Source organism: Taurulus bubalis, assembly GCF_910589615.1.
Source record: "Taurulus bubalis genome assembly, chromosome: 10".
Taxonomy (NCBI): Eukaryota; Metazoa; Chordata; class Actinopteri; order Perciformes; family Cottidae; genus Taurulus; species Taurulus bubalis.
In genome coordinates this window covers 12,633,247-12,648,965 of record NC_136598.1, presented here as the reverse complement: position 1 = coordinate 12,648,965, position 15,719 = coordinate 12,633,247, and the positions used below count along the sequence as shown (strand labels likewise).

At 45.9% G+C, this 15,719-nt stretch overlaps 1 protein-coding gene across 1 annotated transcript; it reads left to right on the top strand.

Moving 5' to 3' along the window:
* Positions 1 to 1,627: 1,627 nt before the first annotated feature.
* zc3h4 (zinc finger CCCH-type containing 4) lies at positions 1,628 to 15,192 on the top strand (the record flags this gene model as incomplete). Its single annotated transcript, XM_079224690.1, has 14 exons — positions 1,628 to 1,707; positions 6,156 to 6,510; positions 6,606 to 6,719; positions 6,864 to 7,071; positions 7,391 to 7,560; positions 8,440 to 8,536; positions 8,681 to 8,817; positions 8,998 to 9,114; positions 9,776 to 9,887; positions 10,235 to 10,350; positions 10,535 to 11,004; positions 12,063 to 12,388; positions 13,095 to 13,334; positions 13,496 to 15,192. 14 exons carry the CDS (start codon positions 1,628 to 1,630, stop codon positions 15,190 to 15,192), a joined length of 4,239 nt encoding a protein of 1,412 aa, XP_079080816.1.
* Between the last annotated feature and the right edge of the window lie 527 nt (positions 15,193 to 15,719).

The following is a 15,719-nucleotide window of genomic DNA, read 5'->3' as shown; positions in this document are numbered from 1 at the left end:
ATCGTAGTACTTTCCGTTCATTTCATATCAGATATTTCTTCATAGTTGTGTTAGTTTTTAGGTTTATATTTGTTTATTTTCATCTAAATAATTTAAAAATCATACATGTATAACTGTAGTTAAAAATAAAATATGCATCGGCCAGTAAGCCCTGCAACGTAACTTTAAACCAGTAGCTATTGTTCTATATTTGGTTTAACCTTTATCTCACACCGGTAGTTCAACAAGCTGGCAGGGCTGACGCATGGGTTAATTTACCCTCGGTGTTGTCTTCTACGAACATTTTAATAGCTATTTTCAAAAAGCTCAGAGGAGCTATTTTACGTGAGTCCCAATCAGATAACAGCACTTTATATCCTATAGGAGGCATGAACAGAGCCCTGCCCTGCCTTAGCCTCCAAGATAAATTGTTGTGTTTACCTTTGTCAGGTGGAACTTACTATTACACACTTGCTCAACCTGAAATTGTTGAACCTTTCTCCAAAGTTCTCATTCCCTGGCAATTACTGTAACTCTAGCATTTCAAAAGATGGGTACCTCATTTCTTGTGAGACTGAGATCAACATCTGAACTCCCACGGGGCCCCATACAACTCCAGGTCCAATGTGCTAAATTGTGTTAAGGGAGAAACTGCAATGTGAATAATAGTTGAATTGTTTGAATACTGCATCTCTAAAGCATCACTTGAAATAGTGCAAAAATTATCCAAGGAAAGTACTGCAATATTACCAGATGTTGATACCGCTGAGTTTGAAGTTATTTATTGTCAGATGCACTACAATTACAGAGAAGCAGTCTTTGGCAATTTAATTCTCGAAATGTTAAAACAAATATGTATAATAATAATAAAAACACATGTAGGTAAAAATGAGAATACAAGACATGAAGCAGTACAGAAGTTAAAATATAGAGATGAAATATAACGTGTAAATATAAAATAAAATTTTATTTGTGGTCAATAGGTTATAACCAGGAATGTAGCAAATGCATGCTTATTGAGATTTAATAAATATATGTATACACAGATGTAAACAGGTAGAACAACAGTAATTAAATCTATATGAAGGTAAAGTGGCAATATAAAAGTAAAAGGCGATAAAAAGGTAAACGCCAAAGTAAACTGAATATTAATATGAAATAAATATGATTATGTGTAATATATATATATATTTGTGCAAATATCCTTGTATGTGTAACGTACTTGGCAATAAACAGTTCTGATTCTGATATTCTCTTTTCACAATTTGCTCTGCAAGTGCACCTGCTAGTCAAGCGCGGAGGCTAATTTTGCCCTTTGGAATCCCCATTCGGCATTTTCCGTGAGGAGCGTACAAGAACGTTATTCGTCCTGATGTCATTCTCGGAAACCCGCCCCTTTACTCTTATGAGAAGACAGCCGGCCATTTTAAGTTTATCAGTCGTCATTTCACATCGCTACTGTAGGACGGAGAACGTCAGGACTCAATTTCATCATATTGCTCTTACAACTGTAGTGGAGAATTGCCTACTATGAACTGAAACTCTTCCTTAAAACCAAAAACAAGTAGATCCTAGTGAAGTGACGCATAAGCCAGTAGATTCCAGTGTCGAGTTGTAATTTTTTTGCACCTCAATGTAGCTAGAGGAAATGGCTGTGGAAAGCATGACTGTTCATCCAAACTCCCCAACTACCAACCACGAACACAACAGTCTCCTGACTGACGAAAGGTCGAGTAATTCTACAATCATATTTATATGAAATTATTTATTTGTCCTGTGCTTTTACACAAAAAGCCCGGGGTTTCTTTTTCCTTTTTCTGTCAGAGGGATTAAACTCGCCTTTTTTGGAAAACGAGTACAGAGGTAAAGAACGCCATGTTGACACGACACCGCCAACTGGGAGGCCAAACCTCACCTGGGATAACGTTATTCCCTGTATTTTATTACGTTACTCCAATCAACGACCAATCGACTCGACCCAACTTGTATGAAGAAACAAAGACGAGGTTGAAAGAGTTGATTAATAACACCGTCACCGCCATTCAAGACAATTCAGCGATTACAAAGCATCGGTTAATTACGTTCCCATTGTTACAAAAAAAGTGAACTAATGTGGTTTAATTCAATTAATGTTCTGTATGTGTGTGTGTGGTCAAGTAACTGTTCTGCCACAGATGCCCAAACTATCCGACAGTCTTTCTTTAGCGAACGGCCTACTTCAAGCTAACGGAATAGCATTAGCTTGTTGGCACGAGAGAGGCCGGCTAAGCTAACGGCTAACGTGTTTACTTGATGGTAATCTCACGTCAACGGTTCAAACCGCTCCATCAAAATAAACGTCGCGTTAACTAATAACATTGGTATCAACGTCGTGTATGTGAATCGATCAGTATGGGCTATTAAATGATCGTATAACCCGGTCAGTTGTAAATGTACCTTCAACAAGGAGCCTCGTTTAGCTCTACGCACTTACAAATAGCTCTCAGGTCGTCGTCTTTCCACGTTAATAACGCTCGTATGAGCGCATATCTAAGTCCCGGTTGGTCCTTTTTAATATTTGGGATTCGTTCCTCTTCGAGTCTCAAACGTTAGGTACCCGTATATATATATATATATATATATATATATATATATATATATATATATATATATATATATATATATTAATTTGTGAAAGGTACGTTATCGATTAATCCGTTTTGTAGCCTGTCAGCTTACTTTAGCTAGCGTTTACTTTTTATCCCAACGCGTTTGTGCTGCCTGCTGTCATGGATGCTTGTCTTAACACATCACTTTTATTCACAGTCGTCCCAAACATCCACAAAAGTACCCCTCCCCCACCCCCAAAAATGTGTAAAACGTCTGCAAAGCATCCCAGAAGTGTTTCAAGTCAAACACAAAGTTCCCTCTTTTTTGTGTCCACAATCCCCAGTTGGCAAATGTGCTGCATGTTACCTCAGTTGGCCCCATTTCCAAGTCCCACAAACCCCACTAATGTCCACCTAAAATGTTCAGGAGCAAAAAAAACTAAACTAAAACGTTTTCAATGTTTTTGAGTGCAATAATTGAAGAACCCCTGCCACAGTAAGTATTCCCCATTTTAATTATGGCCCTTTGCTTCTAGAGTTAGTTGAGTAATGGACTCATCCACTGAGCTAACAATGTACTATAATGCATGGTAAATCCTGTGATTCAGCCATCCCTCATAGACTAGATCGATCTTGTGCTTTGTGGAACTTTTAGAACTTTGTGGTTGTCTGCTAGCTGGGCATGGTCAGAGATGTTGATATCGGTTTGGTGTAGTGTCGATGGGCATAAATGGAAACCTGTTAGTTTGGATGAAGTACCTGGATCTGTCTGCATTTAGTCGTCAGCAGTACGTGGCTACCTGTGTAGGCTCTCATCAATAACAGTTTTTCCTCTCACAGGTCTGTTAGGTTTGTGTCTGTGGACTTGTGTTCCCACTAACCTGACTTGCTAATGACTTTGGCTGAGTGTAGAGAAGTCTAGATGGAGTTTGTTTGCATTCTAAGTTTGTTTCCCCCCCTGCAACTGGCACATTGTTGGCAGCAGGTGATGTTTGCACTGCATCTCAGGCCAGAGAGGCCACCAGCTTCTGCCTGTAGTGAATCCCAGCCACTCCATATTCATTAAGATCTGCTCCCATAGTACATTGAAATCCCTGTGATAGAGGGGCCTCCATTGTGACGGGTCTGTATGTCTGACTCCTCTACGGGGTTTTTGATTTACGATATTCTACGATATTTGCCAGCTTCACGCCACACAGCAGTTAGTGAGTTGGCTTTGTGAGAGGATGTTCCTGAGTTTGCCGTGTCTGGATTTAAAGCTGGGAGCTGGTGCAGGGACAAGGAACCTGGGAAGAGTTCAGCAACGTTAAGCGACAAAAGTGGCACTGTTAGAATTATTTTGAGTAAACATGCTGAAACTGAGCCAATATTGACCGAAAACTCGATACAATGGTGTGTGTGTTCATATTTTTGGAACTGCTTTGCGTCCAGTGACGGAAAAGAGGCTGGAAGCAACTGAGGATTCTGTTTCGAACAAGCCCGAATATGAAGATATAAGTTTGTTTTAGATTGTGTTCTGTAACACACAAGCAGATACAAGGAGTTTGTGTGTGGAGCAACTCCTAGTTTTTAAACCAGCTGTTTAAAACAAAAATCAGGTTGACTAAATTATCTGGATAATTTTGCTGCAAAAATCTCTGCAACTCCCTCAAATCTGAAAGTTTTGGGCAAAGTTTCTTTCGTTGCATCAGACTCATTAAAAAAGAGATTTTGTCAAGTTAATAAAATGAGGATTTTTTTTTTAAGTCAGTATTTTCTGTCAGAAAAAAAATACAAAAGTCGTTTACTTTGAATTTGTTCTGTTACAAGGATGAAATAAGCTGAGTAGCGTTTACCGGTCGCTGCAAACAAGTCACCGTAGTGCTGTATTGCTCCGCAGAGAGATGAAGCGCATGTTATTATGGCTGATTATTGCCCCGGATGTGGTGGGGTGCGGTGCCTCAAAGCCACCACCTGCTTTGTCTCCTCCGTTCACCGTGTGCTCTTTGATGGATTTTAATTTTCAGGATACTGTAATGCGGGCAATCCGCTTCACATTTGCTGCGGCCTCAGGCCTCCCTCCCAGCCTGCTGCAGACAGCCTTTTGGGTGCGGACCAAGACCTGATTGCTCCTACAGGGAGTGTCAAATCATTAAAACGTGATCCCCGTCAACGCCTGTTACATAAATAATGTTGCACCCCATGCCACAGAAAAAAAGCCTCAAAAAAACGCTGACCAGTGAAACCATGTTAAAAATATGGTCCATAGGTGGTTATAATCTTCGATAAAATGGCGGCTTGTAGTGAAGGAAATGTCAAAAACCATCAGTGCTTTTTGGAATTTAGATTTAATGGCAGCTTTCGCTTGTTAAAACAACGTTCTCCCTTTCACGTGCCCCCCCCAAAAAGTCTCAACTCGCCCACAGCCACCAGTCTCTGCAGGATCAGGCCTGCATGGGATCCATGTCAATAGGGACCTCATGGTCCCGCCCTGGCAGTTGACCACAGTAACAGCACATTATTCACTTCCGAGTGTCTACCGCAGTAGGAACATTGTCCCCCCACCCTCGGCCTGGGACACTATGGTGGATTTGACCTTATGCATCTGTGTGTGTTTGTGTGGGCATGTAAAAACAAAAAACGTATGCCAGGAGGAGCGCATTTTCACACTACATAGAACAGATATTACACGTGACACTTGCTTAGGTAGAGCTGACATGATGCGGTTTAATCCAATTAGAATGGTGCTTTTTAGATTTTGCCAATAGCTGCTTTCTACATATTTAATGAATGTGTATCAGGCCCACGTGAGCAACATGTTTATTTAATCTCATCCATGTATTAACTAAATATCCTGTGGTAGTTTGTTTAGCTGGTGACGTTGATAATTAGGTGTGTTTGCCAAACTGAAACTATTATTTATTATCACACTGCATGTTCACTGCAAGCATTTTGATATTTGCATATGTTTAAGTGGATTCATATGTGAAGTAATGGCTTCTTCAGTATTGTGAACAGACAAATAGAGGTGTTGTGAATGTATGTATGTTAAATATATATATGAAACATTTGCAGGCACTTAAAAATACAGACTTGCATTTTTTAACTGAAAAAAAAGAAGAAAAGCAACAGATGTCTTGTAGTGCTGTTGAGAATGAGCAGTCTTCTCGGTAATAAGTGCTGCAAGTAAAATTATTTTTCAAATTACTGATGTGTTCAGCCCAAATTACGCCTCAGGGTCTCAGTCAGCTGTTAGATGCTGAGCGGGTTCTCGATTCCTCTGAAATAATTGATTTTAGGTAACCCTGGTCTGACTCACAAAAATGGAACTGGTGCGACTTTACCATTGGTGCTGGGTACACTATGAATCCTTAAAGTATAACAGTAGTTCATGTCAACCGCGCCGAGCCTCTGTACTCCTTTTTCATCGACGACCGCTGAAAAGAAACCTTTAAATACAATTTTTTTGGTGTGTTTTTATGTGTTTTTGGAAATCTTTTTTTCTAATTTTTTTTATGCTTTCTAATACGTATATGAAGCTGGGCAGAGTGAGCCACAGCCCAAAAGAAAGTTACATATGTAACATATGTGTGTTCTTTACGTATACAGGCCAGAGGATGGAGAGCTGGAGGAGGGCGAACTGGAAGATGACGGGGGAGAAGTAGAGGAGGAGGACATTGGTGGCGGTACTTCAGCAGCAGCTGCTGCAGGAGCAGTAGCAGCGCCAGGAGGTGGAGGAGGTGGAGAAGAAGGAGGAGGAGGAGATGGCGGTGGCGGTGATGAAGCAGGCGAAGGAGGCGAAGCTGCAGGGGATGGGGCCGGCGAGAGGCCCCGGCGAAGCAAGGATCACCACGCCAGCAGCAACTCGGATGATGAGAGATCCCACCGTCGCAAGAGGAAGAGGAAGAAGGACAGAGATCGAGAGAAGAGGAGGTCAAAGAAGAAACGCAAATCCAAACACAAAGTAAGACGGTCAACGAGTAGAGAACCAAGATAAGACCCACCTTTATATTTTGACTTCATTCTCTGATTATCTCTATTATTTGTCCCTTTTCTCAGCGCCATGCGTCTTCTGATGACGACCACTCCGACTTCAGTGACGACTCTGACTACAGTCCCAGTGAGAAGAAGAGGAAGTACAGAGAGTACAGCCCACAGTATCCTCCGCCACCTGTGAGTCAAAATAACTAGATTGATTGCTAAATGTATCTCAATCAAATGTTTCTTTTAAAAAGTAGCTAAGTATTCCAGATAAGTCAATATTCAATAAAAGCTCTGTGCAAAGTCAACTCTCCTAACACGTGAACCCGTCTCCAGGCCCACGGGGGCTATGGCGGCCCAAAGAAGGGCAACTACATGAAGATGGACAAGCAGAGCTACGGAGGCTATGAAGAGTTCGAAGAGGACAACTTCGAGGGGGAGGAAGAGGAGGACATTGGGGAGGAGGAGTATGATGACTTCACCAAGGAGCTCAACCAGTACCGCAAGGCCAAGGAGGGAGGAGGCGGCCGTGGCGGCGGACGAGGTGGATCCTCGGCGGTGGGGTCAAAGCTGTTGGAGTTGAAAAATAGACTTCTGCACGGTAAATATTTCTCCGGTTGAGATTCTAATCGTGTGTGTGTGTGTGTGTGTGTGTGTGTGTGTGTGTGTGTGTGTGTGTGTGTGTGTGTGCCATACGTGGGGGAAAGGCCCTCAACTACATTTATGAAAATGTGTATTTATTTATTTAGTTCCTTTTAGGAACAGAGTTTCAAAATAAGCTTTTTTACCAAAAAGCTTCTTATCAATTCAAATTCCACAGATAAGTCGCTGACTCGTTTCATTCATCCCTTTTGTCTCTGCAGGGGGAAAAGGTCGCATGAAGAACCAGAGAGGCCGCGGAGGAATGAGGGGAGGGAGGAGGGGCCGAGGAGGCGGCGGCAGAGGAAGGGGAGGCCGAGGTGGAGGTGGAGGTGGCGGGGGGAAGATGGGAGGAGACAACGACGATGGAGACGGCTATGGAGAGGAGATGGAGGTGAGGGGTCCATGATGAGACCCGTTGTCTATTTGCTTTGGTCATGTCCAGGAAACAAGTTGCTATCTTGTGTATTTGCACAGTTGTTTCACATGGAAACATTCCAGTGAACAAAACAAAAACACTTGGAGCAAAAGATATCCTTTTGTTTTTACGTGAGAAAGTGGTTCATTCGGTGTTGGACAAATGGTCTGTAGTGAATGTGGATCGTCTCCTTTTACTGTCTGGCATTGACCGATCAAGCCGGATGTTGGTTTTAGGGAGAGCAATGGAATAATACTCTGAATAATTATAGTGCCACCTGGTACTATTGCTGTGTTCTCTTTTCTCAGAGCACAAGTTATTATGTTTACCAGCTACGCTCTTTGGTCACAATGTCTGAGAACCTTCAGTCTAGCTCAAAACATATTTTAGATAACTGTAAAAAAAAAAAAAAAAATCCTTTTTAAGTATACTATTTAAAAATAATCTCAGCCCTTTACGTTACTGAACTGTAGCCGTTATGTCCAGCTGTGCTCTCTTCAAAGCCACCAGACTCCATTCACAAAAACAATGATTTTACTATCCGAAGACGGGCGTTGCTGGTCTACCGCTGCCACCATCGATTAGTGTGTTTGTGCTATTGTGTGACTTTTGGTGTTTGTAGGGTTACGTAGTTTAGATTTACCAGTAGACCAGCAACTCCTGTTATTGCAAGTAAAAATTAATGTTTTTGTCAATGGAGACTTGTGATTTTGAAGCGAGTATCGATAACGGATTCAGTGCCCTGTAACACACAACAAAAATAATAATAATAATAATAGGTAATACACCGACTATGGATGAATAAATCAAAAACTATCCCTTTAAATATGTGACACTTGACATCTGTTCTTACAGTTTGGAGAGGAGGACTATGACAACATGGGCGACGATGACTACGATGACTACTCAAAGGAACTCAATCAGTACAAGAAGAACAAAGACCGAGGCAGAGGTGAGTTTGGATCTTCGGTGGTTGTTCATGTGTGTGTGTTTTTCATCTTTACTTTTCCTGAAGAAAAGGCTCATTCAGTTCAGTCCCTTCAGGCTTACAGTCCGTCTTACTCTTGTCTCACTCTGTCTTCCATTTCTTCACCAGGGCTTAAAGGTGGCCGCGGGCGAGGGAGGGGTAAAGGAGGGCGGGGCATGATCAGAGGAGGACGGGGTCGAAACCGCGGGAGAGGAAGAGGCGACATGGGCAACGACGACGACAACAACGGGGACATGGACAATGGGGTGAGGCTTTTGTACTGTTGTCAGATCAGCCCATAGTGTCCTGATACAAAGCTGACAAATTCAAAGTGGGTTAATGCAAATGTCTGCTTCACTCCAGTCTGGAGCCTCCCCAGACATTCATCTTCTCTTTCTTACTTATTGCTTCATACTCTGCTCTCGCTTTGTGTGGATGTATTCTAGGATGGAGGTGGTGGAGGCGATGGACCGGGACCAGGGAGGAGGAATATGAACGAGAAGCACCAGGATAAGAAAGGAAAGGCCATCTGCAAGTACTACATCGAGGGGCGCTGCACTTGGGTAAGATCGCGCACAAGATCAGAAAATATGTCAGGTTTTTGATCCCCAATCACATTATGGATTTGTCTCTGGTGTTCTTCAAAGTCTTGGTGTCTTTGTTTGGTATTTTGGAGGGATTTCTGATTATTTTTATTAATTCTTGAGTGGTACATTTCTTTTGTAATTTAGCACCAAATCTGTGTAACAAATGGTATCCACCCAAAAGCTGAAACAATTTAGGAGACATAATATAGCATAATTTACTTCCACCATGGTGGGATTAGCCCTTTTACACTTTCACAATTCATTTTTATTATTTTTTATTTATGACTAGAACAACTTTACACACTAGTTTGAGCTCAAATTACCCTGAGCTCTCAGCTTTCAGCACATACAGCACTTTGCATATAGTGTTGACCTGCTATGTCCCACTAAAGATCCCCCAACTAAAAAAAGACCAAAACAGGTCTACGTGGATCTCTTGGAGTTAAAATAACTACAAATGTTCTAAAATATGGTTAAACTCAAAGGATTCTCAAAGGAAATGGAAAGGAAAAAAAACATTTCTTTAGTCCGTGCTGGTTTATAAGTTATCCGTTGGCAGCTTTTTCAAACGTGTCAGTCGAGCCCTCTGGATGCTCCTATTTCATTCTAGCCCTTTATTTATTTTTTCAACCACCAGGGGGACCACTGCAACTTCAGCCACGACATCGAGCTGCCCAAGAAGAAGGAGCTGTGCAAGTTCTACATCACCGGATTCTGTGCCCGAGCGGACCACTGTCCTTACATGCATGATATCCTTTACATTTGACCACTCAGAGAAACCCTATTACTACTAAGGGAATCATGGGGATGTTAAAGCTGCCAATTTTGTTAACCGCATAATTATCAATCCGACTGCTTTCCTTGGCAGGACCCGCTCTACAAAGTCGGAGAGGCGTTTGGTCAGGGATAAGCATTGACTTCCAGTGATGAGTCAAGATAGGCCAACGTATGGACGCTCGGCCAATCCGAGAGCTTGAATTTCATAGGGCGGGTCTTGCAAAGCGAAGCAGTGGGATTCGTAATTAAGAGGACAACATTCATAAGTTTGTCAGTTCTGTCCAGTTTTCTTTTTTTGAGTGTTTCTCCTTGACTCCAGTGTCACGTGAATTCCCCTGCAAGCTGTTCCACACCACGGGGAACTGCGTCAACGGCGACGAGTGCATGTTTTCCCATGACGCCCTCAACGATGACACCCAGGACCTGCTCAACAAGGTAGCATCCTCTTAGCGCTGTTCCCCAGCTCCCTATGCTATGTTCTGTGACCTCTGTAGATCTTTAAACAACAAATATGTTTTTATATTTGTATCACATGTACATCCAGCTCTTTTGTTTTTTTATAAATACCTTGAGAAAAATATTTCAGATAAACTCACAGGTGGAGTTCTTTGTTTTCTAGATGCTGGCAGAGGATGCCGAGGCCGGAGCCGAGGACGAGAAGGAGGTGGAGGAGCTGAAGAAGCAGGGGATCAACCCTCTCCCCAAACCTCCTCCTGGAGTCGGCCTCCTCCCTACCCCTCCTCGGCCAGTCCCGTTGGACGCCAACATGGGGCCCGGGGATTTTGGCGGCCCTCCGGTGGGTGACTTTGGGGGTCCGCCACCTAACCAGGGGCCCATTGCCAACAAATGTCCCCCAGGACCAGGGCCTGGCGGGCCTTGTGGGCCTAACCCCTGTGTTGGTCCCCCTGTCCATGGGCCTGACGGAAGTCCCTTCCAAGGCGGGCCCCCAAATCTCAATGTCCCTCCCCCCCACATGGGCCCCCCACCTCCGTGCGGCGGAGGAGGATGTTCCGCAGGGAAAAAGATCCCCTCGCTGTTTGAGATTAAAGTTAAGCCGACGGGACAGCTGGCTCATAAACTGGCTGTCAGGTAAGGATCCGAAAATAAACTTTTTTGTATTCACACCTGTAGAAAATGCAGCTGCGGATCTTATGAAAAGAGAGCGGCAATCCAAGTTCAAGTCAGTCAAGTTCTCACAAGCACCTCGCTAAAGGAAAACTTGGAATATGGAGTAGGATTGAAAGGGGTCTCTGAACATGGTTTGGCGTGCTTCTTTGCCAACTAATGCTGCGTTCACACCCGCAACGCTTTTTTGCCTGAGTTTACTCGCTCGACTATGTGGTAAATTTGTGTCATTAGCGGCGGAAAAGGGGCGCTGCTTTTCTGTGGCTTAACTCTGTGAAAACAGTTACCTTTCCCGCCATCCACCATTGAAATAACCACTAGTTCTGCTTTATACTTGTTGTGGAAATCTCACAAACATCGGAATATCAAACGCCCCCGTGTCTGGGTTCATAATATTATCCGTAGCCGCACACAGCTCCGACTCCTCCAGGAACTGCATCTGAATGACGGCCGCTTCCTGCGCTACTTCAGGTGGACCAGCAGCAGTTTGCAACGGCAGGACGGCAGTGATAACGGGCGGAGCATCTCAACGCTGATTGGCTTTTGCAAATCAGCGTCAGGCGAAAACACTTTTTCGCGTAAATTGCACCGCCCGGCGTCTGTGCATTGACTTTGCATGTAATCTACTAGCGTGAACAATTCAAAACACCTTTGGTGAACGCAGCATAAGGCAGCAGTTAAGAACTGGCTTTAGAGCCTATAGGCCTCCGGCTGCACGACCTACAAGTTCGCCTTTTCATTTTAGTACCCGACACAGCACAGTCAAAGTCACACATTACCCTAGGGCGAGTCAACAACAGTTGCCTACAGCGCCCCCAGTTGTTGATGCACTCTCCAGTTCTAAAGCCACCTAGCAACAGTTAGTTTAAAGTGAAAGTCCGATAAAGTGACTGAACGTGATTTACTAACTCAAAAACTGTGCATTCAGTGAGTTTCTCTTTAACTTGTCCTGTTTTCACTCTGCAAAGTCTCTATGTAGCCAGCTCTATGAACCTGAACTCTTCCTCTCCTCCCTCCATCAGAGGCCAGACTCCCAGCAGCAACCAGGGCCAGACGGCACCCCCCCAAGGGGCCCCCGGTGGCCCCCCACCCTGCTTCCCTGCTCCCCCGGGGATGATGCCCCCTGACATGCAGAACATGGGCCCTAACCTCGGGATGAACCAGGGTCCCCCCAACATGGGCCCTGGCGGACCGCCCATGATGGGAGGATTCCCCCCCGGCGACGGCCCTCCACATGGACCAGGGGCCAACATGCCCATGCCCCCAGGTCCTCCTCCAGGAGGAAACTTCTTTAATCCCTACTTCAATCAGCAGGACGATATGAAGATGGAGGGAGTGGTGCTAGAAGGTGAGCGTCCAGTAATCAGACTGAATGATTAAAGACAAAGTTAGCTTTTGGTGCCTGGTAGTGAATATAAAATAAATAAGATCAGCAGGAATTTAACAATGATTTAATATTGTACAAAAATGTACAATTTAATAAGCTCTCCTCAAAGCCACCAGACTCCAGTCAGACAACAGTCATTTTACTTGTTGTCTGTTTACTTGTTTACTTTAATTTGAACTCGACAGAAACACAATTAACACTCATCAGAACCGTCTTCTGTCTTAGATGGGAAAAGAAAAAGCAGTTATATGCTCTCTTCAAAGCCAAAGGACTGACAGAAACTCTCATTTTTGCTTGTGATAATTGTAAAAAATTCGGAAACAAAATAAAACTAATCTAAACCTTTAGTCTAAAGTCTTTGTTAGTGTTTCCACCGTTCTATCAATCATCAACTCTGGTTTGAGAGTTTGCAAGAGAGGCTAAATACGAAACGGATAGAAAAAAAAAGTAACCACGGTTATATTACCCTGTTTTCCAGCACCAGGAAACTAAAACAAAAGGTGTACTAGTCTACTTGCACCTTACACATCCTTAGATGGCAATGGGACAGGAATCTATCGCCTACTTTTAGTGGGTTATCTGGTGTTAGAAAAAATCCTACATACATGGGCTCATTTGAGTGGAAATGGGGTATCGCTGCTTCTGACACCCGGCTGTTCCCTCTCAGGTGACAACTACCAAGGTTTTGCTGGTATGGACGAGAGAGGAAATGTTGGGAATCAGCCTGGCGGCCCAGACGGCTCTGCTAATGGAGCGTCAGCCAATCAGGGAGGGATGTCCGTGCCCGACTTCCTGCCTCCAGCGCAGCGCGTCCTGTTCATGAGGATCCAACAGAAGCAGCAGGAGGAGGAGGAGAGAGCTCGCAGGATGGCGGAGGGAGGAGCAGAGAAGAGCAGAGACACTGAAGGTAGAGGACAAGCATCTGCACCTGCTGGTGTATTAGTTAGTCATTCCTTCGTAATAGTGAGTTGGAGTGAAATATGACGCCTTTAAAGATTCCTTTCAGCGTAATCAAATGTGTGTCTGGTCTAAAGTATATCTATTTGACTGTGTGTCCTTCTTCCTCAGGTGACTCTGGGAACTGGTACTCCAGTGAGGATGAGGACGGCGGCGGTAGCGTGACCTCCATTTTGAAGACGCTCCGTCAGCAGACCCAGGCTCCCCAAAAATCTGAAGGCCCCCCGAGCGACCCCCGCCTCCAGAAGGCCCCTCCCGCCAGCGCTCCGGCTCGGCCGGCGGACCCTCGCTTGGCTCGGGACCCGCGCCTAGCGCGCGCCACGGAATCGGTCGACTCCGCCCACCCCGTTCCCACTCTGTCGTCATCCGGACCGCCTGCGGATCCCCGGTTGGCCCGGCTATCTGCTGCCGTTTCGGCGGGATCCTCCTCCTCGCCTCCCGTTCCCAAACCGGAGCCACCTCTGGTCTACAAGCCCCCACCGCTCACGACCCCGGCGGTGGAGGAGGAGGAGACTGAGCGGGTTCTACGGGACAAGCCGGTGCCAATTCCTCTAGACCCACTCATGGGTATGGCTCTGAGAGACCCGCGCACACAGCTGCAGCAGTTCAGCCACATCAAGAAGGATATCCTTCTGCACATGCCGGCCTTCTCCAAAACCATCACCTGGTCGCCCGAGGATCTCCTCCCTATACCTATCCCCAAGCAGGACCTCCTTCCCCTCCCACCAGGCATCCCTCCCGTCTCCTCCATAGACCCACGTCTGTCCCGCACTCAGCCGCCACTCAAAACATCGCTCAAAACATCGCTCAAAACGCAGCTCCCTCACCCACAGCCACCTCCCGCTCAGTCTCCTTCCTCCTCCTTGGACCGTCCTGCTCCCTCTTCTTCTTCCTCCTCGTCCTCCTCCTCGTCCTCCTCGTCCTCCTCCTCCCTCCCAGATTTTGAACTGTTGTCTCGTATCCTGAAGACCGTCAACTCCAGCCCTTCTCAGACTCCCTCCCCTCCTCTCCTACCCATCCCGATCCCCTCCATGTCGCTGTTGGGTTCGCCTCCCCCGCCGGCAGAAAAGCCCATTGACCCCCGCGTGTCCCGTAAAGGCCTCACCGACCCCCGTCTGCAGCCGCAGAAGTCAGCACTGAAGCAACCATCTGACCCCGTGCCTCCTCCCGCCGCCTCTACTCCCCAGGCAACCACAACCAGCTCTTCTCCCCCCACCATCGCCCCCTACGACCCAAGGGTGCTCTCCTCAGGTGGGGCAGGCCGCGGTGTGGGAGCCGGGCCACCAGGGGGAGCCAGCGTGCTGAGCAGCATCAGTCTGTATGACCCTCGGACTAACAAACCAGGCAGCCCTGGTGTCAGCAGCGGCTCCAGCAACTCCCCCAACTCAGCCAGCACAGAGTCCAAACCCAGCGACCCCCCGCCGGTCAAACCCAAGTCCAAGGAGCCCCTGTTTGTCCGGAAGTCGGCGTTGGACCAGCCGGAGCCGGAAAAAAGCGCCGAACAAGGAACCGACCGATACAACAGCTACAACAGGCCTCGGCCAAAGCCCGCACCATCGCCCAACGCCACGGCCCAGGGTGGGCCCGGCACCGCCGCCGGTGATCAGGGGCCCACGGGCGTCCACAACCTCCCGGTGTCCTCTCTCTTTGCTGTGGTGAAGCAGGCAGCCAAGCCCAGCGGGACGGGCAGCCCCTTCGGCGGCAACAGCCCGGTGCAGCCCGACCAGACGACCACAGAGCAGGACAAAGCATCGCTGAAGGAAGTTTTCAAAGGCTTTGACCCCACAGCCTCGCCCTTCTGCCAGTGACCCCCCCCCCCCCCCACTGACTTTTGAACCCTGATGCCCGTCATACAGGCGGTCGTCATCTTTTTGGACACTGAACAGATCAGTGAAAAGGAGAAGAAAAAGCGCACTGAGGCAACTGCCCGTAAGACTGTAAGAAGGTTAACTTTTGACGAACTTTTGTGAACAAACTGACACACACACACACACACACACACACACACACACACACACACTTTAGCACAGTGTTGCAGATTATATGAAAGACTCTTGGGGGTATGGGAAGAGTTTAAAGTTAAATCTCTATTTTAAACAAACTTATCGATGTATAAATAAATGTATTCTCTTCTCAACGTTCAAATGAAAACAGTTGTTCAGGCGACAGCAAAAACGCATTTATACGAAACGTTTTAGACTTTCATTCCTCCTCTTCATTTCAGTTCCTACATTTCCTCCTCACCTGGAAACCGGTCGACACGCTATGTTTTCACCGGTTAAAGTTGACGTGCTCTTGGCAACCGAGGAAATGATGGGATACATACAATTTTTTC